The sequence below is a fragment of the Bubalus kerabau genome, chromosome 10 (assembly GCF_029407905.1).
Source record: "Bubalus kerabau isolate K-KA32 ecotype Philippines breed swamp buffalo chromosome 10, PCC_UOA_SB_1v2, whole genome shotgun sequence".
NCBI classification, from domain to species: Eukaryota; Metazoa; Chordata; class Mammalia; order Artiodactyla; family Bovidae; genus Bubalus; species Bubalus kerabau.
Genome location: NC_073633.1, coordinates 75,587,464 through 75,613,394, shown reverse-complemented (window position 1 = coordinate 75,613,394; position 25,931 = coordinate 75,587,464). Strand labels below are relative to the sequence as shown.

At 38.1% G+C, this 25,931-nt stretch overlaps 1 protein-coding gene across 3 annotated transcripts in view; it reads right to left on the bottom strand.

Moving 5' to 3' along the window:
- Positions 1-15,020: 15,020 nt before the first annotated feature.
- The window catches only part of ARID4A (AT-rich interaction domain 4A), a 61,256-nt gene continuing 50,345 nt past the window's right edge, over positions 15,021-25,931 (bottom strand). For all 3 annotated transcript variants that reach the window (XM_055538186.1, XM_055538188.1, XM_055538187.1), the window contains exons 22-24: positions 20,843-21,049; positions 20,069-20,215; positions 15,021-15,563 (exon numbers count right to left, since the gene is read on the bottom strand). In XM_055538186.1, the coding sequence (XP_055394161.1) occupies positions 15,460-15,563; positions 20,069-20,215; positions 20,843-21,049 (458 nt within the window). In that variant the 3' untranslated portion in view covers positions 15,021-15,459. The remainder of the gene's footprint in view (positions 15,564-20,068; positions 20,216-20,842; positions 21,050-25,931) is intronic.

The following is a 25,931-nucleotide window of genomic DNA, read 5'->3' as shown; positions in this document are numbered from 1 at the left end:
CCCAATCCCTCCCAGCATCAGAGTCTTTTCCAGTGAGTCAACTCTTCACATGAGGTGGCCAAAGTACTGGAGTTTCAGCTTTAGCATCATTCCTTCCAAAGAAATCCTGGGGCTTATTTCCTTCAGAATGGACTGGTTGGATCTCCTTGCAGTAATGTAGCATTTATTATTTGTAAAAATACATGTAAGTGAACCCAGGCAGTTCAAATCCATGTTTTTCCAGCAATAATGCCATATGGAATCATACAATATGTTCCCCTTGTATATTGTCTGGTTTCTTTCAGTCAGCATGATTTTGAGATCACCCATGTTGTTTTATCAATGCTTCATTTTTATAGGTAAATAATATTTGATTTATGGATATAGTAAAGTTTGGTTAACCATTCAACTGTTGATGGATATTTGGATTTTTTTCCAGTCTGGGGCTATTACAAATAAAACTGTCTGAGTTACCTACTAGTCTAGTGGTTAAGAATCAGTGCTTTCACTGCTGTGGCCAGGGCTCAGACGCTGATTGGGGAACTAAGATCCCGATGCAGTGTGGCCAAAGTTAAAAAAAAAAAAAAAAAAAGACTAGCACTTCAGTCAGTTCAGTTCAGTCACTCACTCGTGTCTGACTCTTTGTGACCCCATGGACTGCAACACGCCAGGCTTCCCTGTCCATCACCAACTCCCGGAGCTTGCTCAAACTCATGTTCATCGAGTTGGTGATGAACATCCAACCATCTCATCCTCTGTCGTCCCCTTCTCCTCCTGCCTTCAATCTTTCCCAGCATCAGGTCTTTTCAAATGAGTCAGTTCTACACATCAGGTGGCCAAAGTATTGGGAGTTTCAGCTTCAGCATCAGTCCTTCCAATGACTATTCAGGACTGATTTCCTTTAGGATGGCCTGGTTAGACCTCCTTGCAGTCCAAGGGACTTTTCCAACACCACAGTTCAAAAGCATTGATTCTTCGGCACTCAGCTTTCTTTATAGTCCAACTCTCACATCCATAAATGACTACTGGAAAAACCATAACTATGACTATATGGACCTTTGTTGGCAAACTAATATCTCTGCTTTTTAATATGCACTCTAGCTTTGTCATAGCTTTTCTTCGAAGAAGTGTCTTTTAATTATATGGCTGCAGTCACCATCTGCAGTGATTTTGGAGCCCAAAGAAATCAAGTCTGCCACTGTTTCCACATTTTCCCCATCTATTTGCCATGAAATGATAGGACCAGATGGCAGGATCTTACTTTTATGAATGGTGAGTTTTAAAGCAGCTTTTCCACTTTGCTTTTTTACCTTCATCAAGAGGCTCTTTAGTTCCTCTTTGCTTTCTGCCATTAGACTGGTATTGTCTGCATATCTGAGGTTGTTGGTATTTCTCCCGGCAATCTTGATTCCAGCTTGTGCTTCTTCCAGCCCAGCATTTTGCATGATGTACTCTGCATATAAGTTAAATAAGCAGGGTGACAATATACAGCCTTGACGTACTCCTTTCCCAATTTGAAACCAGTCTGTTGTTCCATGTCCAGTTCTGTTGCTTCTTGACATGCATACAGATTTCACAGGAGGCAGGTAAGATGGTCTGGTATTCCCATCTCTTTCAGAATTTTCTACAGTTAGTTTGTTGAGATCTACACAGTCAAAGGCTTTGGCATAGTCAATAAAGCAGAAATAGATGTTTTTCTGGTATTCTCTTGCTTTTTCAGTGATCCAGCAGATGTTGGCAATTTGATCTCTGGTTCCTCTGCCTTTTCTAAATCCAGCTTGAACATCTGGATGTTCACAGTTCACGTACTCTTGAAGCCTGGCTTGGAGAATTTTGAGCATTACTTTGCTAGTGTGTGAGATGAGTGCAATTGTGTGGTAGTTTGAGCATTCTTTGGCATTGCCTTTCTTTGGGATTGGAATGAAAACTGACCTTTCCCATCCTGTGGCCACTGCTGAGTTTTCCATATTTGCTGGCATATTGAGTGCTATACTTACACAGCATCATCTTGTAGGATTTGAAATAGCTCAACTGGAATTCCATCACCTCCACTAGCTTTGTTCATAGCGATGGTTCCTAAGACCCACTTGACTTCCCATTCCAAGATGTTTGGCTCTGGGTGAGTGATCACACCATCGTGGTTATCTGGGTCATAAAGATCTTTTTGCGTATAGTTCTGTGTATTCTTGCCACCTCTTCTTAATATCTTCTGCTTCTGTTAGGTCCAAACCATTTCTGTCCTTTATTGTGCCCATCTTTGCATGAAATGTTCCCTTGATATCTCTAATTTTCTTGAATAGATCTCTAGTCTTTCCTATTCTATTATTTTCCCCTATTTCTTTGCATTGATCACTGAGGAAGGCTTTCTTATCTCTCCTTGCTGTTCTTTGGAACTCTACATTCAAATGGGTATGTCTTTTCTTTTCTCTTTTGCCTTTTGCTTTTCTTCTTTTCTCAGCTATTTGTAACACCCTCAGACACCCATTTTGCCTTTTTGTATTTCTTTTTCTTGGGGATGGTCTTGATCACTGCCTCCTATACAGTGTCACAAACTTCCATCCATAGTTCTTCAGGCACACTGTCTATCAGATCTAATCCCTTTAATCTGTTTGTCACTTCCACTGTATAATCATAAGGGATTTGATTTAGGTCATAGCTGAATGGTTTAGTGGTTTTCCCTACTTTCTTCAATTTCAGTCTGAACTTGGCAATAAGGAGTTCATGATCTGGGCCAGAGTCAGCTCCTGGTCTTCTTTTTGCTGACTGTATAGAGCTTCTCCATCTTTGGCTGCAAAAGAATATAATCAATCTGATTTCAGTACTGACCATCTGGTGATGTCCATGTGTAGAGTCATCTCTTGTGTTATTGGAAGAGAGCATTTGCTATGACCAGTGCATTCTCTTGGCAAAACTCTATTAGCCTTTGCCCTGCTTCACTTTGTACTCCAAGGCAAATTGGCCTGTTACTCCAGGTTTCTCTTTACTTGCCACTTTTGCATCTCAGTCCCCTATGATGAAAAGGATATCTTTTTTGGGTGTTAGTTCTAGGTCTTATAGGTCTTCATAGAACTGTTCAACTTCATCTTCTTCAGCATTACTGGTTGGGGCATAGACTTGGATTACTGTGATATCGAATGGCTTGCTTTGGAAACGAACAGAGATCATTCTGTCATTTTTGAGATTGCACCCAAGTACTGCAGGAAGTACAGAGGGTGCAATCAACTCTTTTGTGATTATGAGGGCTACTCCATTTCTTCTAAGGGATTCTTGTTCACAGTAGTAGATGCAATGGTCATCTGAATTAAATTCGCCCATTCCTGTCCTGATTCCTAAAATGTTGATATTCACTCTTGCCATCTCCTGTTTGACCACTTCTAATTTACTTTGATTCATGGACCTAACATTCCAGGTTCCTATGCAATACTGTTCTTAACAGCATTGAACTTTACTTCCATCACCATTTAAAAAAAAAAAGGAGACAGAGAGACTAGAACTTACAAAAATAAAATTTAAAGGACTAAAAAAAAAGCTGCTTAAGTATTTGTATATAAGTACTTTATATGACACATCTTTCCTATTCTCTTAAGTAAATACCTAAAACTACCGCACAATTGCACTCATCTCACACGCTAGTAAAGTAATGCTCAAAATTCTCCAAGCCAGGCTTCAGCAATACGTGAACCGTGAACTTCCAGATGTTCAAGCTGGTTTTAGAAAAGGCAGAGGAACCACAGATCAAATTGCCAACATCTGTTGGATCATCACAAAAGCAAGGGAGTTCCAGAAAAACATCTATTTCTGCTTTATTGACTATGCCAAAGCCTTTGACTGTGTGGATCACAATAAACTGTGGAAAATTCTTCAAGAGATGGGAATACCAGACCACCTGACCTGCCTCTTGAGAAACCTATATGCAGGTCAGGAAACAACAGTTAGAACTGGACATGGACCAACAAACTGGTTCCAAATAGGAAAAGGAATACGTCAAGGCTGTATATTGTCACCCTGCTTATTTAATTTATATGCAGAGTACATCATGAGAAACGCTGGGCTGGAAGAAGCACAAGCTGGAATCAAGATTGCCAGGAGAAATATCAATCACCTCAGATATGCAGATGACACCACCCTTATGGCAGAAAGTGAAGAGGAACTAAAAACCCTCTTGATGAAAGTGAAAGAGGGGAGTAAAAAAGTTGGCCTAAAGCTCAACATTCAGAAAACTAGGATTATGGCATCCGGTCCCATCACTTCATGGCAAATAGATGGGGAAACAGTGGAAACAGTGTCAGACTTGATTTCTTTGGGCTCCAAAATCACTGCAGATGGTGATTGCAGCCATGAAATTAAAAGACCCTTACTCCTTGGAAGGAAAGTTATGACCAACCTAGATAGCATATTCAAAAGCAGAGACATTACTTTGCCAACAAAGGTTGGTCTAGTCAAGGCTATGGTTTTTTCCAGTGTTCATGTATGGATGTGAGAGTTGGACTGTGAAGAAAGCTGAGCGCCGAAGAATTGATGCTTTTGAACTGTGGTGTTGGAGAAGACTCTTGAGAGTCCCTTGGACTGCAAGGAGATCCAACCAGTCCATCCTAAAGGAGACCGGTCCTGGGTTTTCACTGGAAGGACGGATGCTGAGGCTGAAACTCCAATACTTTGGCCACCTCATGCGAAGAGTTGACTCATTGGAAAATACCCTGATACTGGGAGGGATTGGGGGCAGGAGGAGAATGGGACAGCAGAAGATGAGATGGCTGGATGGCATTACCAACTCAATGCACATGAGTTTGGGTGAACTCCAGGAGTTGGTGATGACAGGGAGGCCTGGCGTGCTGCAACTCATGGGGTTGCAAAGAGTTGGACATGACTGAGCCCCTGAACTGAACTGAAAGGTGAAATGGCTGTTTAATTTTTTAAGAAACTGCCAAACATTTCTCCAAAATGGCTGTCCCAGTTATGAGAGTTCCAGTTCCTCCATTTTGTGGCCAACACTTGGTATGGTCACCGTTTTTTAAATTTAATATTGTAAAAGGCAGGTAGTGGATTCTCAGTGTGGTTTTATCTAGTGGTTTTATTTCCCTAATCCCCTTTTTAATGATCACTTTTTAAAAGTAGATTATAATTTTTAGGAAGACTGAGATTCACAAGCAGATTGTGATTCTATACAGGAAGTACAGAGGGTTCTGATACATCCCCTGAACCCACACAAGCACAAAGTCCTCCCTCCCACATTAGAATAGCACATTTTAATCAATAAACCTACATGCACATCAAAGTCTGTAGTTTACAGTTCACTCTTGGTATTGTACAAATGTATAACATGTATCCATCCTTATAGTATCAGGCAGAATAGTTTCATTGCCCTGAAATCCTTCACACTCCACCTATTTATCCCTCTCCTCAACCCCTGGCAACCGCTAATTTTTTTTACTGTTTCCATAGTTTTGCCTTTTAATGGAAGTTATATACTTTGAGCTGTACAGTACATAGCCTTTTCAGATTGGCTTCTTATACTGAGTAGTATGCATTTAAAGTTACACCATGTCTTTTCATGGTTTGATAGCTCATTTCTTTTAGTGCTGAATGATACTTAACCATCTGCATGTACCACAGTTCATTCGTTCACCAACTAAAGGACATCTTGGTTGCTTCCAAGTTTTGGCAATTATGAATAAAGCTGCTATTACTTTCTGGGCCAGTTTTGTGTGGACATTTTTTCAATCCATTTCAGTATATGCTAAGAAGTAGGATTGCTATATCATGTTTAATTTTGTCAAGAAACAGTGAAATTGTCTCCAGAGTGGCTGTATCATTTTGCATTCCCAGCAGTGATGAATTAAGAGTTCCTGTTGTGATTGCCAGTCCAGGCTCAATACATGAGACAGGGTGTTCAGGGCTAGTGCACTGGGATGACCCAGAGGGATGGGATGGGGAGGGAGGTGGGAGGGGGGTTCAGGATGGGGAACACACGTAAACCCATGGCTGATTCATGTCAAAGTATGGCAAAAATGACTACAATATTGTAAAGTAATTAGCCTCCAATTAAAAAAAATGGAGTTCCTGTTGTTCCAGATTCTTGTCAACATGGCACAACACAGGGTATTGTCGGTGTTTTGAATTTTTTCGTTCTAATTACATTTGTAGTGGTTTATCTTATTATTTGCATTTCCAGGATGACATGTTATGTGGAGCATCTTTTCATGTGCATATTTGCCATCTGTATATTTTCTTCAGTGATTGTTAAGGGCTTTGGCACATTTTCAAATCTGTTTTCTTATTGTTCAGTTTTAAGAATTCTTTGTATATTTTGGATATGTCTGCTATGATCTGAATATTTGTGTCCACCCAAAATTCTTGTGTTAAAATCCTGATCCCTAATGATGGTATTAGGAGGTGGGGCTTTTGGGAGGTGATTAGGTCATGAGGATGGGTGCTCTCATGATTGGACTTAGAGCCCTTACAATAGGCCCACAGAGTAACCGATCCCTTTCTATTCCAGGAGGCTTTCACTGAACCTTGCTGGCAGCTTGATATTAGAATCCCCAGCCTCTGGAACCATAGGAAATGTTAGTTTATAAGTGACCCAGTTTATTTTTGTTATGGCAGTCCAAACAGACTAAGACATAGTCTTTTATCAGGTGTCTCTTTTGCATATTTCCTCCAGTCTATAGCTTGTCTTTTCATTCTCTTGATGAACACCATTTATATGTGCTTCTTTGATATTCATGTGTGTTCTTTAGACAAGTGTGTTTTCAAATATTTATTCTTTTTAACTTGCATTATTTGCCTTTTTGACTATTGAGTTTTTAGAGTTCTTTATATAGTCTGGATACAAGTCCTTTATCTGATAAATGCTTTGCAAATGTTTTCTCCCAGTTTGTTTCTTATCTTTTTATTCTTTTAACAAAAGAATTATTCATTCTTTCAGTCTTTTAAAGAGCCAAGGAGTTTAAGTTTAATGAAGTCCAATTCATCAACATATTCCTTTATGGATTGAGCTTTTGGTGTTGTATTTAAGAAATCTTTACCTAACTCAGATAGGTGCAAGGTCACAAAGATTTTCTCCTGATTTCTTTTTAAAAGTGTTAGTTTTAGGTTTTGCAGTCCATTCTGAGTTTTTGTATATGTTCATTCTTTCTGCATATGGATATCCTATCGTTCAGCACCATTTCTTTAACAAAACTGTACTTAGTCTTACCTCAGCAATTCTTTGTAGTTTTAAGTCTTTCCCATCCTTTGTCAGATTTATTGTAACATGTTTCGTGTTTTTATGCTATTGTAAATGATACTTTTACAATTTAAGTTTCTGATTCAGTTCAGTCGCTCAGTTGTGTCTGACAATTTGCGACCCCATGAACCACAGCACACCAGGCCTCCCTGTCCATCACCAACTGCCGGAGTCTACTCAAACCCATGTCCATTGAGTTGGTGATGCCATCGAACCATCTCATCCTCTGTCCCTCCCCTTTTCCTCCTGCCCTCAATCTTTCCCAGCATCAGGGTCTTTTCCAATGAGTCAGCTCTTCGCATAAGGTGGCCAAAGTATTGGAGTTTCAGCTTCAACATCAGTCCTTCCAATGAATACCCAGGACTGATCTCCTTTAGGATGGACTGGTTGAATCTCCTTGCAGTCCAAGGGACTCTCAAGAGTCTTCTCCAACACCACAGTTCAAAAGCATCAATTCTTCAGTGCTCAGCTTTCTTTAGAGTCCATCTCTCACATCCATACATGACCACTGGAAAAACCATAGCTTTGACTAGACAGACCTTTGTTGACAAAGTAATGTCTCTGCTTTTTAATACACTGTCTAGGTTGGTCATAACTTTCCTTCCAAGGAATAAGTGTCTTTTAATTTCATGGCTGCAGTCACCATCTGCAGTGATTTTGGAGCCCCCAAAAATAAAGTCAGCCACTGTTTCCCCATCTATTTGCCATGAAGTGATGGGACCAGATGCCATGATCTTAGTTTTCCGAATGTTGAGCTTTAAGCCAACTTTTTAACTCTCTTCCTTCATGTTCAGTTCTTCACTTTCTGCTATAAGGGTGGTGTCATCTGCATATCTGAGGTTATTGATATTTCTCCCAGCAATCTTGATTCCACCTTGTGCTTCCTCCAGCCCAGCGTTTCTCATGATGTACTCTGCATATAAATTAAATAAGCAGAGTGACAGTATACAGCCTCGATGTACTCCTTTTCCTTTTTGGAACCAGTCTGTTGTGATTATTTTTTGCTAATACATATTAATGGAGCTTCCCTGGTGGCTTAGTGGTAAAGAATCTGCCTGCCGATGCAGGAGACCCAGGTTCGATCCCTGGGTCAGGAAGATCCCCTGTAGAAGGAAATGGCAACCGACTCTAGTATTCTTGCCCCGGGGATATATCATAGACAGAGGAGCCTGGAGGGTTACAGTTCGAGCGGTCACAAAAGAGTCTGTCATGACTTAGCAGCTAAACAACAGTAAGGATGTAGAAATACAATTGATTTTCATCTATTAATCTTGCATCCTGCATTCTTGCTAAACTCACCAGTTTGAATGCCTAGGACTTCTTTTTCTTTCATCATTAAGTATGTTAACTGTACACTTTTGATAGATGTCCTTTATCAGGTTGAGGAAGTTGCCCTCTATTCTGTCTGTTGAGGAATGGATGTTGGGTTTTGTCAAATGCCTTTTCTGCATCTGATGGTTCCTTGTTACAAGCTGAATTATATTAATTTTTGACTATCAAACCAACCATACATTCCTGAGATAAACCCTATTTGACTCACATTGTATTTTCCTTTTAATATGTTTTTGGATTCTATTTGCTAAAATTCTGTTTAGCATTTTTGCATATATATTCACAAGGATATTGGTCTTTAGTTTTCCTTTCTTTCATTGTCTAGTTTTGATGTTAGAGGAGAGCTGGGCTCATAGAGTCAATCGGCAGCATTCTTTCATCCTCAGTTTTTTCAAGAGTTTGATGAATTCATGTCTTCCTTAGTTTTAACATTAGGTATTCCTTAAATATTTGGTACAATTCACAGTAAAGCTGGATCTTGAGTTTTACTTTGTGGGAAGGTTTTTAACATTAATTCCATTTGATAATAGTGTTAATCTGGTTATATATTTATTGTGAATTTAGGTAATTTATGTCTTTCAACTTTTCCATTTCATCTGAGTTGTTGAATTTATTAGCATAGAGATATTCATAGTATTCCTCTATTATCCCTATAATAGCTATAGACAGTCTGCAGCAATGCCACTTTCTCATTCCTGATACTGGCGATTTGTGTCTTCTCTATTTCCTTTCTAATCAGCCTGGCTAGAGGCTTATCAATTTTAAAGATAGTTCTTCATTTTTAAGTCCATTACTGGCAAATTGAGTCTATTGTGCTAAAAATCATACTCCACCAAAGAAAACGTGGTACACAGGAAGCAGTCTATTGATGTCTGTTAAATGAACCAGTGAATGAAAAAAAAAAACCATTGATTTCTGCATGTTAAGCCCTTTTAATATTATTACTCTCTTTTAGACATTACCCATTTCCTTACTTCTTACTTATGTCATTTAGTACTAATATGTAACTCAGCAAAACTGCCAGAGGCGAGGTTAAGTGCTTGACAGTGTGTTCCAAGATGAGGCTAGAGAGAGGTGAGGCAGGTGACTGGCGCTGTAGAGGGAAGAAACCTTGAGACAATGGAGAAAACAGATGGAAGCTGAAGACACAGTGAATCATAAAGTGTAATAAAACTATAAGGCAGGATTCTTTGACTATTAAACTAGCAACTTATACAGGATGAGAGTATAAACTCTAATAACAAGAAATGAAGATCACATAAAATCTTAATTCAGGAGTGACTGCTCAAAGTTGTTAACAGTAAAATTTTCAATTTAATAGCATCAGTACTTCAAAAAGATATTTGAGAAATGTTCAGATATTAGAGGAAAAGGTTACATAAATTAGCTTAGTTAAATAATGAAAAATAGGATTTCTGTTTATACTCAACGTTGAGAAATGATATACTGGGCCTATTTTACCTGTGTTAGCAGGAGGATCTTAAGATTTCCAGTCAGATGAAGGAACCTCAAAAGTGTCATAACATATTTTGATGGGAAAAAGCACAAATCTCTCCTTACTTTCACCAGGCTAAAAAAACACCAACTTGATTAACCTGAATTCTGAACTAGCCAACCACAAACCTTGGGTTTGGGTTTGCATGGTCCTATGCTTTAGAAGATTGTTTTACGTTCAGCCTGCACACATTTAAAGGATACACTTTCATTAATTTTCACATGTGTACACCCATGAAATAATTTTAACAAGAAAGATAACGAATACAACCATAACCACCAGATGTCTCCTTGGCCCCTTTATAATCTCTTCCTCCCAGCTCACCCACTCCACAGCCCCTACAAAGTTTCTAAGAACCCAGTGATTTGCTTTTTTGTCACTATAGATTGATATATGTATTTTTTAGAATGAATCATAAACTATGTATTCTTTGTTGACTGGCTTCTTTCACCCAGCTTGATTGAGTCAACTAATTTGTTACCTGTCTCATCTATTTCATTTTACTGCTGAGCTGTTTTCCATTGTATGGATATGCAATAATTTATTAATCTATTCACCAGCTGATAGATATTTGGGTTATTTCAAGTTTTTGTTACTTTGTATGGACATGCTTTCATTTCTCTTGGGTAAGTTTCTAAGAATGGAATGGCTGGGTCATATGCTTAAATTCTTAATAAACTGTTGAAATTTTTCCAAAGTAGTTGTACCACTTTGTATTCTCAAATAGCAGGGAGTAAGAGTTTGAGTTCTTCTGCATCCACCCCAACACTTGGGTGGATGCAGAACTTATGGGGTCTGAAATTCTCCTTAATAGGATTTATAAGCTGAGGATGGGCAAATCACTTTACCTTTCTAAATATCACAACTATTAGAACTGCTAAAAAACAAAAACACCTGACAATATCCAGTACTGGCAAGGATTTAGTGCAACTGAAATCTGTGTGTTGCTGGTGGAAATGCAAAATGGTACAGTCATACAAAACTTACTCTTAGGTGCTTACCCAAGAGAAATGAAAACTTATGCTCAAACAAAAACCTGTATGTGGATATTTATAGTGGCTTTATTCATAATTATTCAATATCTTGTCATAGAGAAGTTTTTAATTTTAATGCAGTTTATTTGAGTGCAGGTTTGGATAAGGATCAAAGAGAATTTCTAAAAGCAGTTAACTATTGATGGTAAAGGTGTCCTATCAAAGGAATACTACCAGTTAAGTCTGTGTTCATAACTGCCTTAAACTAGCTCTATTATAGGGTTAATTGTGGAGATAATGACTGCATCACTGAAACTGTTCATTTGAATTTCAGATAAATAAACATAATTTTTACGTGTGCTGTGTGTAGTCGCTAGGTCTCTTTGCAACCCCATGGACTGCAGCTCGCCAGGCTCCTCTGTCCATAAGGATTCTCCAGGCAAGAATACTGGAGTGGGTTGCCATGCCCTTCTCCAGAGGATCTTCCCAACCCGGGATCGAACCCAGGTCTCCCATATTGCAGGCGAATTCTTTACTGACTGAGGCACTAGGGAAGCCCATGAGATATACTAAAAAGTGATTTGAATCAGATCGTCTTATTTAATGTAACTTAGTCTTGAGAAGAAATCCAGTTACTTATTATGTACTCATTTACTGTATCTACATGGAAGCTTCTTAAGTTTTTCAAAAGTAGAACTTTTCAAGGTGAATTTTGTGTGGTACAAATTATAGAATGACGATGACTTCATAATTATGTTAATTACAAATTCCAAAATTAGAAACACTGCTCTTCTTATTCTGTTTAAGATCTTTCAGTATTCACTAATGATGAACGCTATGACATACTGTAGTTTTCCTGTAATGGCATAAAAATCTGTAACTATATGAGGGTAGTGAAAAAGGAAAGACGAAACAAAGAGAAGAGGAAAAAGAACTCATCAGCTTAAGGATATTTTTTGGAGATTAGACTGCTGAACAAGTTTTACACTTTTCAAATATTATTTTTAAATCACTTTATGAAAAGAACACCAAAGACAACTTTTAAATGTCTGACTTTGTGCATAAGCATCATTAGTAAAAATACAATGGCAATTCAAATCTTAATTTAAGTAAACATAATTTTGACCATCTTACTCCATATTAGGTGCTGGACCAGGCACTTTGTGGGATACCCCTGTGACTGAGGAGTCCTTAGGGAACTACACATCTTGTCACATACATAAACTAATGTAATGTACAAGGTAAGTTGTCAAGAAAATATTAAAGATTGAACATGATATACGAGCATAAAGGAGAGTGATATTCTGGGGGTGGTTAAGAAGTCAGCAAAGGCTTCCTGAAAAGTGGCTCTTAAAATAGTTCTGAATATGTAGGGTGAGAGTGGTGGGGGGAACAGAAGCAGCAAGAGGCAGAGATGGGCAAGTATATAAGACTTGAGCAGTGCCTGAATACCTCTGCTTGACCTGGCTCCTACCTCTTCTGCTTCAGCTCTGTGCTTAGCACCAACTTCTCAGTGTGCCTGAGCATTTTACTTTCCATATTTCTCCCCCTATTTGTCTAACCAATTTATAATCCTCAATGGGGCTCAGTTTGCTTTCTCTGCAAAGCCTCCCCAGACAACGTTTGCCTTCACACTAGTTGGACTCGGTATCATTTTTCTGATGGCACGCCATAACTTCATATGATAATCAGGCCAATAGATAAGAATTACATAGCGTAACTGTTTAACATAGAGCTCATTAGATTATGCAGTCCACAAATACAGGGGCCTATTTCTGTCACGTTCACTGTTTTGTCTCCTGGGCCTTAACACAATGCCTGGGACATCAAAGATACCCAATAAATTGTTGATGAATAAATTCAAATAATTGTTTTTATGTGTGGTTGAATTCAGAGCTTCAAAATGCTTACATGATGCTGATAGCTATGTTATACTACAGGGCTTATAAGAAAGGTATATAAAGAAATTAATAGCACAATGCATAAAGATTTCCAATTTAAAGTAATTCTGTAGAAGACAGAGCATGTAATGTGTTAAGTACCAATACCTTAGTGAAGAACAGGAAAACCAGAAATTTTACAGTAAAAGCACACCTGGAATATTAAAACAGAAATCTCCATAATCTTCAAAAAAGTTGATTTTATAGATAGCACCTTTCACTTTACATATTAAAGAGTAGCTTTATTTATTTTTTTAGTCATATAGAAGAGCTATCTACTCAAAGGTTAACTAATTTCAAAATATGGTGAATGTTTGAATTTAATACCTCATCAATACTATTTCAAAATTCAATTACTTTCATAGTCCTTTCCAGCCACTGGCCCCAATAAAAGGATTTTAACAGTGTTCATGTACCCATTCAGTGAATATATAATTTTGCTCTCTGTAGCAAGGTCTCAATACTTCATTACCAGATTTATAATGATTAGAAAGGACAATATTCAAGCTGATAAATCATTAAAATATCTAATGTATGAATATAAGGTTGCCTCTTGGTTCCAACTGTATTAGAATGACACAGTTTTAAGATTTTTATAATTAAGTACTAGAAATATTTAATTGTAGAGACTGAAGATTACATAGAATGTATTGAATATGCTTTGTTTTGTGAAGTCTGATTTTCCAACTGTGAGTTACTGGCACTTGGAGAAAAAAAAAACAATCACTTAAATGAAAACTGAAAATATAAAGCCTATGTTTAAAACATGGCCTTTATTAATACTGCCCACTGAGCTCCATTTTTATTTTACATTGGAATACTTCTGCTTTGCAAAGAAAAGACAGAAAAGTGCATTTTACAAGAGTACTTTTTTGTTTTTAATTCTCTGCGAAAATGGAAGGAATCTGAATCACAAGTTCACAATGTGGTAAAATGAAATTAAGAAACAATGATTTCAGTAATGCTATGCCATCACTAGTGTTTGGCTCTGACTTTGTTCTTGTAAATCAGATCCTGATATACAGTCTAGAGCATCTAGGTTATTACTCTACAGCATATTAAACACAGAAAAGGGGGTTTAAAAAAAACCCCTTTCAATGTACAAACATGAATTTAAAAACTGATTTTAAAAAATCACCTTTTTACATAATGTATATGGCAAAAATGCTTTAAGTACATGATTTTGGAAGAATTATTTACAAAATGTATCAGTCTGTGAAACAATTCACAAACAAAGCATACATAATTGCTTTACTTAGTTGTTGCATCTCAACTTTGGGAGATATAAATTTATTCGGCAGTATAGCAAACATAAAAACGGTGACAAAATATTTTAAGGGCAACCAAAAATTTGATCCTCAAAATGGTTTAAATACTAGGACTGCCAAAGTTTCTAAACAAGGACATACTTTAATGATCCAGATGCCCATTTATATAGTTCTACACTGTTTGAAGGACTGAGACAGATTCCCTTCAATACAGGCAAAGCTGCTGGATGCAACCTCCTGCAAAAGGGACAGCTGAGAGCTATTGTCATTTGAAGAGTGAATTAACCTAGAATTTTCTTTTTTTCAATTTTATTAATATTTTAAAAAATACATAAAAATACAACATCCAATGTCTGAATAAATATATTTAACAAGTTGCAAGATAATACCTTATTTTACACAAAATTTTCAGCTTTAGAAATCTTGTTAAATAACTTCATTGTTGTTATATATTTCATTTTTGTTTTTTTGTAACAAAATAAAAACTCTGAAATTACATAGAAAAAAGACAAAATATTTTTGTCAAGGGATAAGATAGTCCACTGAAAACTTATTCACAATTCCACTGTAAACATTAATAAACATTAAAATATTTGCATAATTGTGTGCTCAAAAATCCTATAAAAAGTGGAAGACTTATTACAACTGTAGTTTTCAGTCAACTACACTTCCTTTCACAATTTATTTTGTCCCATTTACACCTTAAACCTGGGCACACTGCTGAACATATACTTTGGCAGTTCTAAATAGCAAGTGCTTCCACAAAAATAATAAAACCAACAACAACAATTAAAAAGAACACAACATAAACCCCCTACTCACCAAGTGTTCAAATACATCTCAGTGAAAGTGCAGCAGTAACTATTTAGCTGGATAATATTTTGATGTTTACCATGTGCACTTGCTTGTCTATGATTTCTGTAACACCTGAAAGCTTTATTATACAATTTCAAATTTGCTAAGTGCCCTTTTTCTATCTTCACAAGAAAAAATGAAAAAAAAAATTATAGAGGAAAAATTATGACAAATATGGCAGGCTGCCTAAACTTCAGTTACTAATCAGCTTATTTTTTGCAACAGAAAAAAAGAAAAGAGAAAGGAGTAGATACAATCCAGCCTTGAAAAGTGTACAGGATATACTTAGCAATGTCAAACCAGTTGAGTGCTTTCTGTGGTTGTATTTCGGGGTTTGGGGATTTATGTCCATGGCAGCAAACTGCTGGGAAGGCAGAGAAAACGTTTATCACCTGCATTCTACAGCAAGTACGTTTTGTGGGGGAGATGAGGAGGAGGGACTCATTCCAGTGTCCGATGAAGCAGATGACATGGAGGCTCCGGCATGAGACACTGTGGAATCAAACAAGCTACATTAGACTAGAAAACTATCACACACAGATACCCAACCACTGGCAAATTAGAAATAAATTTCTTAAACATTATTCACTTCCATTATAGCCTTCTCAAATGGTGCATGAAGGAATTAACAGCAGCAAAAATTTTGTTTGGCTTAACTGAGTGGAATCAGTCTCTGCTGCTGCTGCTGCTAAGTCGCTTCAGTCGTGTCCGACTCTGTGTGACCCCATAGACGGCAGCCCACCAGGCTCCCCGTCCCTGGGATTCTCCAGGCAAGAACACTGGAGTGGGTTGCCATTTCCTTCTCCAGTGCATGAAAGTGAAAAGTGAAAGTAAAGTCGCTCAGTCGTGTCTGACCCTCAGCGACCCCATGGACTGCAGCCTTCCAAGCTCTTCTTCTGTCCATGGGATTTGCCAGGCAAGAGTACTGGAGTGGGGTGCCATTGCCTTCTCCGAATCAGTCTCTAATCACTAAGTAACTGAAAAAGGCACCATAAAATATAAAGACTAGGTATAAACTCTTAAATTCCTACTTGAAAGATCCCTGAAAGAAAATCACCTTTGTCCCCAAATCAGAAACAAGATCAACCTGAGGTAAGTTTTCACTGTAGCAAATTCCTGCCTTTCTCTGGGTTAGAGGACCCTAAAAGAATTCCCCATCCTAGAAAATATCTTGTAACCAGCTAACCATTGGCTTCCTATCTTGATCCTGTCCCAATATACCAGATGGACACAAGACTCTCATAAGCAAAGAGCAGTAATCTAGATCAGGTATCAGAATCATGGGATCAGGATGGAACTGTGGCTGAGTGACTAGAAAAAGTGCCCAAGTGACTTTGACATAACGCTCCAGAAGCATGGATTAAAGATCACTATTCTATGCATCAGCTGCTTTGCCATTTTTTAGTTTACACTTCTTTGCAGAGCTCTATCTTTTGCAAATCTTTGCTCAATTATTCCTATTTTACTTGAAGTTTTAATTTTTATTTAGGTATACCTCCCTCAGTGTGTGTACTGTCAATATATTTAACTCATTACTACAAATTCCAATATGTATGCTAGAAGTCACTCAATGTTTCACTTTAATAACTCACTTCACACACACACAAATTAAAAAAATCAAAAAAGGGAAGAAGACCATAAGAAAATTATATTCTTGGTTGTCTGAAACTTGTATGACCTTTAGGAAACTCAAAGCAACTGAAAGTTCTATGAAGAAAGTTCCATTTGTTGATTTGTTCTTCTTGTGTTTAAAAATTCTGTAAAGACTTCTTGCTATTTAGTTTTTCAAAAGGACAAAGAAAGAAAGTCAGTCTCTTTCCTTTTGCTCCACTGTATTTCCAGGAATTGAGAACTGCTGGACTTAGAATTGAATGCTTCAAGACCACATATGATACAGGCCATTCTATCAGTAATTCATCCCTTAAGTGCCATAGATAGAAAACTTCTCTAGAGATGGGCAAGCCTATCAGGTAATTTACTTTTTTTTTTTTTCTTAAAGGGACATCCCTCCTAGAGCCCTCCCCTACTGTTCTATCCTATTTCTGAAATAGCCGCTTTGTAGGCTTGCTATGCAGTAGTCATTCTAGGGCTTCCCTTCACCATCATCTTTAGATTTTCCTTATTGTTTTCCTATATGGGATTCCTTCTTTGCTGGATCTCATGTCATCTTCATAACTTGGCTTCTAGTTTTAATGACACCATCGAGAAATCTGTCATGAGAAATCTGATGCTGTTCTGAGGCCCATCTTTTTGTATGTACCTTTATATGGTAAAAGGCTTCCCAGGTGGTGTTAGTGATAAAGAACCCACTGCCAATACAGGAGATGTACGAGACATGGGTTCAATCCCTGGGTTGGGAAGATCCCCTGGAGAAGGAAATGGCTACCCTCTCCAGTATTCTTGCCTGGAAAATCCCATGGGCAGAGAAGCCTGGTGGGCTACAGTTCCATAGGGTTGCAAAGAGTCAGACATGACTGAGAGAATAACACATATATGGTAAGCTTTTAGAATCTTACCTTTATCCAAAGGGTTCTGAAGTTTCATAATTTGCTTTGGTGTGATTCCTGCTCACCCTCCCACCACAACCCCTCCCATTCTTTATGAGTCCTTTCAATCTTCTAATCCATCTCCTTCAGTTCTGGAAATTTTTCTTAGGTCTTTGATGACAACTTCCTCCTATGTTTATTCAGTGCTCTCTTTCTATAAAGCCTATGATTCAGAAGTTCTATCTGCACTTACAGCCAGATCCTATACTCTTATTCTCTCCTATTATCTTTTTTATTTTTACTGGTATTTCTCTAGCCTTGTTATCTAATCCTTTTTATTTTTTATTCCTACCACCATATTTTTAAGAGATCCTTCATGTTCTCTGAATTTCAATAACAGTCTCATATTCTGGCTTCATGGAGAAGGAAGTGGCAACCCACTCTAGTATTCTTTCCTGGAGAATCCCATGGACAGAGGAGCCTGGCAGGCTACAGTTCATGGGACCACAAGAGTCAGATACAACTTAGCAACTAAACCACCACCACATTCTTGTTTCAAGACTGCAGTATCCTTCCTGTAACTCTGGATATTAATTATAGTTGTTTTTATATGGCATGTTGCAAGTTCTTTTTTGTTCTCATTTTCTATTTTGGTTTCTGTCTTTATGTAGGGGCTTTCCTCAAACATCTGATCTTCACTTCCATATTTAAGAGAAGGAGCATTGAGCTAATTGGAAGTTGTACATGAGGATGTCAGGCTTTTAAATGCTGGGCACTGTACACGTGGTGATTGGCAAGGAACTTGCTTTTTGGTTCAGGAACCTCCAAATGCTGGTATCTGTTAGATCATTTCTTTTGGACTGACCAGTTTCTTTAGAGGAATCTTTCAGTCTCCTTCCAGGAATAATCATAAGCTTAGTTACCAGCTTTCAGAGGGCTAAGAAGATGAGATCTTAGTTTGGAAAAGGAATAGGAGTCTCATCATTCATTACTGGCAACTTTTACTCAAGCTCCGTCTTTTTGGTTTACCACTTAATACCACTTAACCCTCACCTTCAGCTATGGTTGGTTTCCTGAGTCTGTCTATAAGCCTGTTGATGCCTTCCAGCCTCCAATAACGTAACCTCCTGGGTTGTTTTTTTTTTTTTGGCTAAAGCTAGGGGAAAAGGTAGTTTGCTTCACAGGGTGGGATGAAAGGATCCAATTTCTCCTTCCATTTCAACCAGTCTCCCATTTTTCAGCCTCACACTTTACATTGCCTTCAGAGCTTTTCTGGGGGGTGATGTAGTATGAACTAGCTTCTCCTTGTTTTGTCCCACTACAAGGATAAACAAGCTTAGGCTTTTAGCATTCTCTCATGTGCTGACATACTGCTGACACTTCCTGTTGGCCACAGCCAATCTGCTGTCCCATTCTCTTGTCCTTGTACATATAGGGCTTTTAGTTTTCTTTATATTATTTTAGTGAAGCCTGGGCTTGGGGCTTGGGGCAGACATGAGCATGACAATGTTTAACTAAAGCCAATCCTATACATTTTTAAGGTTTAGCTTAGATGCTACTGTCTTTATGATAATATCAAAGTCATCTCTCCTTCCACCTATACTTGTGTATCACTCTTAGGACTCTCAACACACAGTTCCACTGGACAGTAAGACTTTTAGATCGAGGTCTGTATCTCATTCATCTCTGTACTTTCACCACCTGAAAGAAGGCCTGGCATATGGTATATGTGCATTAATGTTGTAGAGCTGAAGTATCTTATGCAGTAGTTGCTTAGGAAATGCCTTACAATCCCAACAAGACAATCTCCTCGAGAAGAAGCCATATGCTTCTTTGTTTTGATGAACCCCATAATAGATAATGCCTGTTAATAGGCAGTCAATAAAATGTCTATTGAATAGTGAGAGATATTCAGAGGGAGCAGGCTCTTCTTGAGAACCCACATTTAGTAAAATCACACATTTTGTAAAACAGCTCATAGTCCCTTTCAAAAGTCTCATTCTGGACTTCCCTGGTGGAGCAGTGGATTGGAGTCCACCTGCCAATGAAGGGGACACAGGTTGGGTTCAACCCTGGTCTGGAAGATTCCACACGCCACAGAGCAGCGAAGCCCATGCACCACAATTACTGAGCCTGTGAGCTGCAACTCCTGAAGCCCATGTGCCCTACAGCCTGTGCTCCACAACAGGAAAAGCCACCCGACCAAGAAGCCTGCACATCGCAACGAAGAGTGGTCCCCGCTCGTGGAAGTCAGAGAAAGCACACACAAAGCAAAGAAGACCCAGCACAGCCAAAAAATAAAAATAAATAATGTTTTAAAAAACCAAAAGCAAAAGTCTCATTCTGACTAATTCAGTTGTTGACTCATTTCAACAATAGCAACAAAGAAGAAAACCTAGCAATCTAAAAATAATTTATATACTATATTCAAAAAGTGACAAGCCTAAATCTTCTAAAGTGATACGGTATATATTTGAAAAATAGAGAGAAGAAAAATTATAATCAAATTACCTTCTCTGTCTTTCTTTTTTAATCTTTTTCTCCTCCTGTCTATGGTTGCAACTTCAGACTTCAAAGACATGTAATATTTTCTGATTTCCTGTAGTTTTTCTTGGAGAAAAGAGATTCTCTCTGTACTGTTCATATTATCTAATTCATCTAAAAGGCAAAAAAACAGTTACTTTGGAATTAAAAATAATTCTATAAGAAAAAAAAGATGGCAGTTCTTTCAAAACTCTGACTCATAAATCAACAAAAGCTTTAGTTTATTAAAACCTAACAGTACACTAAATAAGGTTCTATAAAAAGAGAAGACATTAAATTCATGAATAAGATTTCTATATACATCCCAAATTTTCTTAACTAAATATATATTACTTAATGATATATCACTGAATGATCAGAGAAGCACAAGAAAACATCCAACATACAGCATCTCTGATCTATAATTGTAGCTGTTCACCCATATAGTGTCTTTGTATTGACGTTTTAGTTATTTCCAATTGTCAATACAAGAAAGGATGTTTAAGTTTCATCAATCTGTATAAATCATACATGTCTCATTTCATAACTGGAGAGCTTTCGCCAGTGTTTATGAAGTTAACATATAAGACACAGATTCTTTAATTTATAGTAAGTAATGATTATTGATAAGGCAATATTTAGGATACCTAAATAAATGAATTTGCTAATTATTATTCCTTGTTTTGACATTTTAACATATCACTTTTGACATTTGACATATCACTTTGTGATATACATTCAAGTTTTCTATAAGCATCTTACTGAGTTGAAAGCTCCACTTATATGTCCGAGGGGATGAATTCGGATGTTTTTCTTTCTGTTTATCTTTTTCTCCATCTTTGATGTGAGGGGATATCCTTGCAGGGGATCGTGCAAGCTTCTGTGGCTTAGATACACTAAGATGCTTTACTGGGGTACATTTACTTGAATTGTCTAGGACAGGAAGATCTTCACTATCACTGCTTTGTCCTATAAGAAGAAAAAGTTAACTCAGATTATAAATGATAAAAACTTTAAAAATGCAACAGACCCAGCAATTACACTTTTTGGTATCCTAAAGAAACAAATGCACAAAAGTGCTAAGTTTTATAACAATAAAAAGATGGAAATAACCTAAATACCTACCAAAAGGGAAATGGCTAAGAATTATATATTATTGTTGTTTTTCAGTTGCTAAGTCGTATCTGACTATTTGCAACCCGATGCAGGATGCCAGGCTTTCCTGTCCATTTCCTGGAGCTTGTTCAAACTCATGTGCATTGAGTCGGTGATACCATCCTCTGTCACCACCTTCTCTTTTTGCCTTTAATCTTCCCGATGCTGGGGAAGGGTCTGGCAGTAGGGTCTTTTCCAATGAGTGAGCTCTTCACATGAGGTGACTAAAGTATTGGAGCTTTAGCTTCAGCAGCAGTCTTTTCAATGAATATTCGGGGTTGATTTCCTTTAGGACTGACTGGTTTTATCTCCTTGCTGTCCAGGTGACTCTCAACAGTCTTCTTCATGCCACAGTTCAAAAGCATCAATTCTTCTACACTCTGCCTTCTTTATGGTTCAACTCTCACATTCAAACATGACTACTAGAAAAATCATAGCTTTGACTAGAAGGACCTTTATCAGCAAAGTGATGTCTCTGATTTTTAATATGTTTTCTAGGTTGGTCATAGCTTTTCTTCCAAGGAGCAAGCGTCTTTTAATTTCATAGCTGCAGTCACCATCTGCAGTGATTTTAGAGCCTGGGAAAATAAAATCTGCCAGTGCTTCCACATTTTCCCCATCTATTTGCCATGAAATGATAGGACCGGATGGCAGGATCTTAGTTTTATGAATGGTGAGTTTTAAAGCAGCTTTTTCACTTTCCTCTTTCACCTTCATCAAGAGGCTCTTTAGTTCCTCTTTGCTTTCTGCTGTTAGCGCGGTATTATCTGCATATCTGAGGTTGTTGGTACTTCTTCTGGCAATCTTGATTCCAGCTTGTGCTTCATCCAGCCCAGCATTTCACATGATGTACTCTGCTTATAAGTTAAATAAGCAGGATGACAGTATACAGCCTTGACGTACTCCTTTTCCAATTTGGAACCAGTCTGTTGTTCCATGTCCAGTTCTTACTGTTGCTTCTTGACCTGCATACAGGTTTCTCAGGAGGCAGGTAAGGTAGTCTGGTATTCCCATCTCTTTTTGGAACAAAAATGACCAAATATCCAAAACAGATTATGAAATGATAAAGTTAAACAATAAGCATAGTATTGCCCTATATATGTTTAAAACAAAACATAAAAACAACCCAAAAGGGGACCAACCCAAACTATATATATAAAGAAGCACAAAATAAACACCCAGCTGTTAACATGTGTATAATAAAATGTGAGCAGATATTTGGTTCCAAGTCTGTATCTCCTCACCAAATCTGCACTGAGCGAGATGCTTTTGGTTTTCATTTAATAACAAATTAGAATTTTCTCTCAACTTTTCTGCTTTATTTCAAAGTCTACACCCTACTTCCACCATATTTACTCTCAAAATCCAACTGTGCCTTCTACTAAAAAGGCAAAGTTGTGGGTTACACACCATATTTCCCAGCCCCTTCCCTACTGTATCTGTCCCTTTGGCACTTTTTCAGCCTCAAAAAGAGGAGACTGTAATTCTGGGCAAACTACTATAATATCTTCAGCTATACTCTTGAAACCATTTATTCTCAGCTCCTCTGAAACACCTCAATGTCATTTTATCTTTTCTTCTTTTTTCAGAGTCTACCAACATGCTTAAAGCTTTCCCATCCCTTAGAGAGAGAAGGAGGGAAGGAGAGGAAAACCTCCCCCTTTGGCTGGTACCTCTTTCCTTCTCTTTAGGGTCAAATTTCATGAAAGAGAAATTCGTTGTTATCCTGATTTTCATACCTTCTAATCCATCTCCTTCCCATGCTCTTATTAGGGCCCCTAACACTATTCACCAACTTCAATGAATACATTTTAATCCCACGTGAATATTCTATTGCATTTGAACCATCTTTCCTATTCAAACCAACAACTGTTTACTGATTTTCATTTATCTCTAATCTGCTTCTATTCTCCTCTTCCTGGCCCATTTAAAGGGATATGCCACATAATTCCACTCCTGGTCCTTTTTCTTCTCATTTTACAACCCTCACATAGCAGCTTTATCATCTTGTAATCCTTCAACAACTATCTTCTAAAACCAGACTCTTTTCGAAGCTCCTGAGCCTTATTTCCCTAATACTTGGTACCTCTAATACAACATTCCCTAAATTACTCTTCCAATAATCTGCTGCTACTCCTGTATGCCATATGTTAGTTAACCAGTTCCTCATATCTTACTACTAATAATAGAGTCCTAGTGATTTTATGGGCTTCCCTGGTGGCTTAAATGGTAAAGAATCTACCCGCAATGGAGATCCGGGTTTGATCTTGCGTCAGGAAGATCCCCTGGAGAAAGAAATGGCTACACACTCCACGATTCTTGGGTTTCCCAGGTGGCACTGGTGGTAAAGAACCTGCCTACCAATGCAAGAGCCGTAAGAGACACAGCTTCGATATCTGTATTGGGAAGATGCTCTGAGGAAGAAATGGCAACCTGCTCCAGTATTCTTGCCTGGAGAATCCCATGGACAGAGGAGCTGGGCAGGCTACAGTCCATGGAGTCACAAAGAATTGGACAAGACTAAAGCGACTTAGCGCACACACACAGTGACTTTATGTCCTAATTCTCTTCATTCATCCCTTCTTTCACTGCCTCAGTTAAGCCAAAGATTCTTTCCAAAAAGAAAAACTGATCTCCTTTCTTTTTTCCTTTTTTAACTTTTTACTTTGAGACAATTTTCAAACTTACAAAAAAGATGAAGAATGGTTACTAAAAAATGTTTTTCTGCCATTTGAGGATAACTTGCCCTGCCATATTTGAGAACCTTATAGTGTTTATGTCTTATAAATGAGAACATTCTCCTTGTTTTAGTTATCTACAAATTAGCCAGAACTTAGCAGTTTAAAACTACAAATGTTTAGTATCTCACATGGTTTCTGAGGGTCAGAATCTGGAAGCATTGTGGCTTTGTGGCCTGGCTCAGGGAATCTTGTGGGGTTGCTGCCAAGCTTTTAGCCCAGGCTCTGGTCTCTGAAGACCTGACTGAAGCTGAATGATATGCTCCAGGATGGCTCACTCACATGGCTGTTAGTGAGCATCAGGAAGCCTCAGTTTTGCTGGCTGTAGGAAGGATATGCTTGGTTCCTCACCACGTGGGCCTCTCCATACACTGCTTGACTGTCCTCCCAACATAGCAGCTAACTTTCCCCAGAGCAACTGATCCAGAGGAAAGCAGAGACGAATCTGTTGTGCCTTTTATGAGCTTCAAGTTATACTCCATCACGTCCACTCTATTTTACTAGTTAAAAGAAAGTGACTAAATACAGCCCATACCCAAAATGAAGGAACTGGGCTTTGCCTCTTGAAGAGAAGCATATCAACACATTTGTGGATGTGTTTTTAAATCCACCACACTCCTAAACAACCAGATATATTACTGTCATCTAATCCTCAGACTCCACACAAGTATCTCTGCTGCTGCTACTGCTAAGTGACTTCAGTTGTGTCTGACTCTGTGCGACCCTATAGACGGCAGCCCACCAGGCTCCCCCGTCCCCCCTGGGATTCTCCAGGCAAGAATACTGGAGTGGGTTGCCATTTCCTTCTCCAATTCATGAAAGTGAAAAGTGAAGTCGCTCAGTCGTGCCCGACTCTTAGTGACCCCATGGACTGCAGCCTACCAGGCTCCTCCATCCATGGGATTTTCCAGGCAAGAGTACTGGAGTGGGGTGCCATCGCCTTCTCCCCAAGTATCTCTAGTTTGACCCAATAATGTTCTTTATACCAATAGTATCCAGGTGAGAATTATATACCTCATTTACTTGTCACATAAATGTCCTTCAATCTGGAATGGTTCCTCTTTGACTTTCGTGACCCTGACAATTTTTAAAATTACAGGCCAATTATTCTACAGAGTATCCTTCAGTTTGAACTTGTTGCTGGGTCCTCACGATCACAGTCGGGTCATACGTCTTTGACAGGAATGTCGCAGATGTGCACGACACTCTTCACGGTGCATCCCGTCAGGCGGCACGTCACTTAACTTGATCCCGTTGTTGGTGGTGGTCATTTTGACTAAGGTAACGTCTGTCCATGCATCCACTGTAAACTCATTCATTTTCCCTTTGCAATTCCTGCTATCTTTCTAGTCTCATCTCTATCACTCTTTCTCTATACTCCATACCTGTCTTTTCAGCCATTAGCCACATCTGATTACTGAGTACTTGAAATACGGTTCAAAGGATTTTTTTTGAAATGTCCTTTGTCTTAAATAAATTATATGCTCCTTCCTTGGAATATGTATCTACCGTAGTCTAGTATTTCCATTTCAGACTTGTAGGAAGACATGTGTTGGATGTAAAGTTATAATTTGTCAAAATCAACCATGTTTTTTCCTACTATATCCCATAACTTAACTTTATTCTTTATTGTACATACATCTGTTTTCAGATGTATTTGAAAAACATTTTTCTGTTTTTCAAATTCTATTTGTTTTATTCTATTCTTGTTATTTTTTTCAAGATTTCCAAACATATTCCTCTAATATTAAACTGCATTACATAAGAAATGCAATAAGCATAAAAAACAACCACAGCTATCTCAGCTCTAAATAAAATTGACAAGCAAATTTTCAGATGAAAAACTAATGGAAAAATTGCTACTTTTCAGAACAGAATAAACCAAATTTAGTTTTAAGCTGACACAGATGATCAGGCCAAAAAACTGCTGAAAGTACTAACACCATACTAAAGCCAGT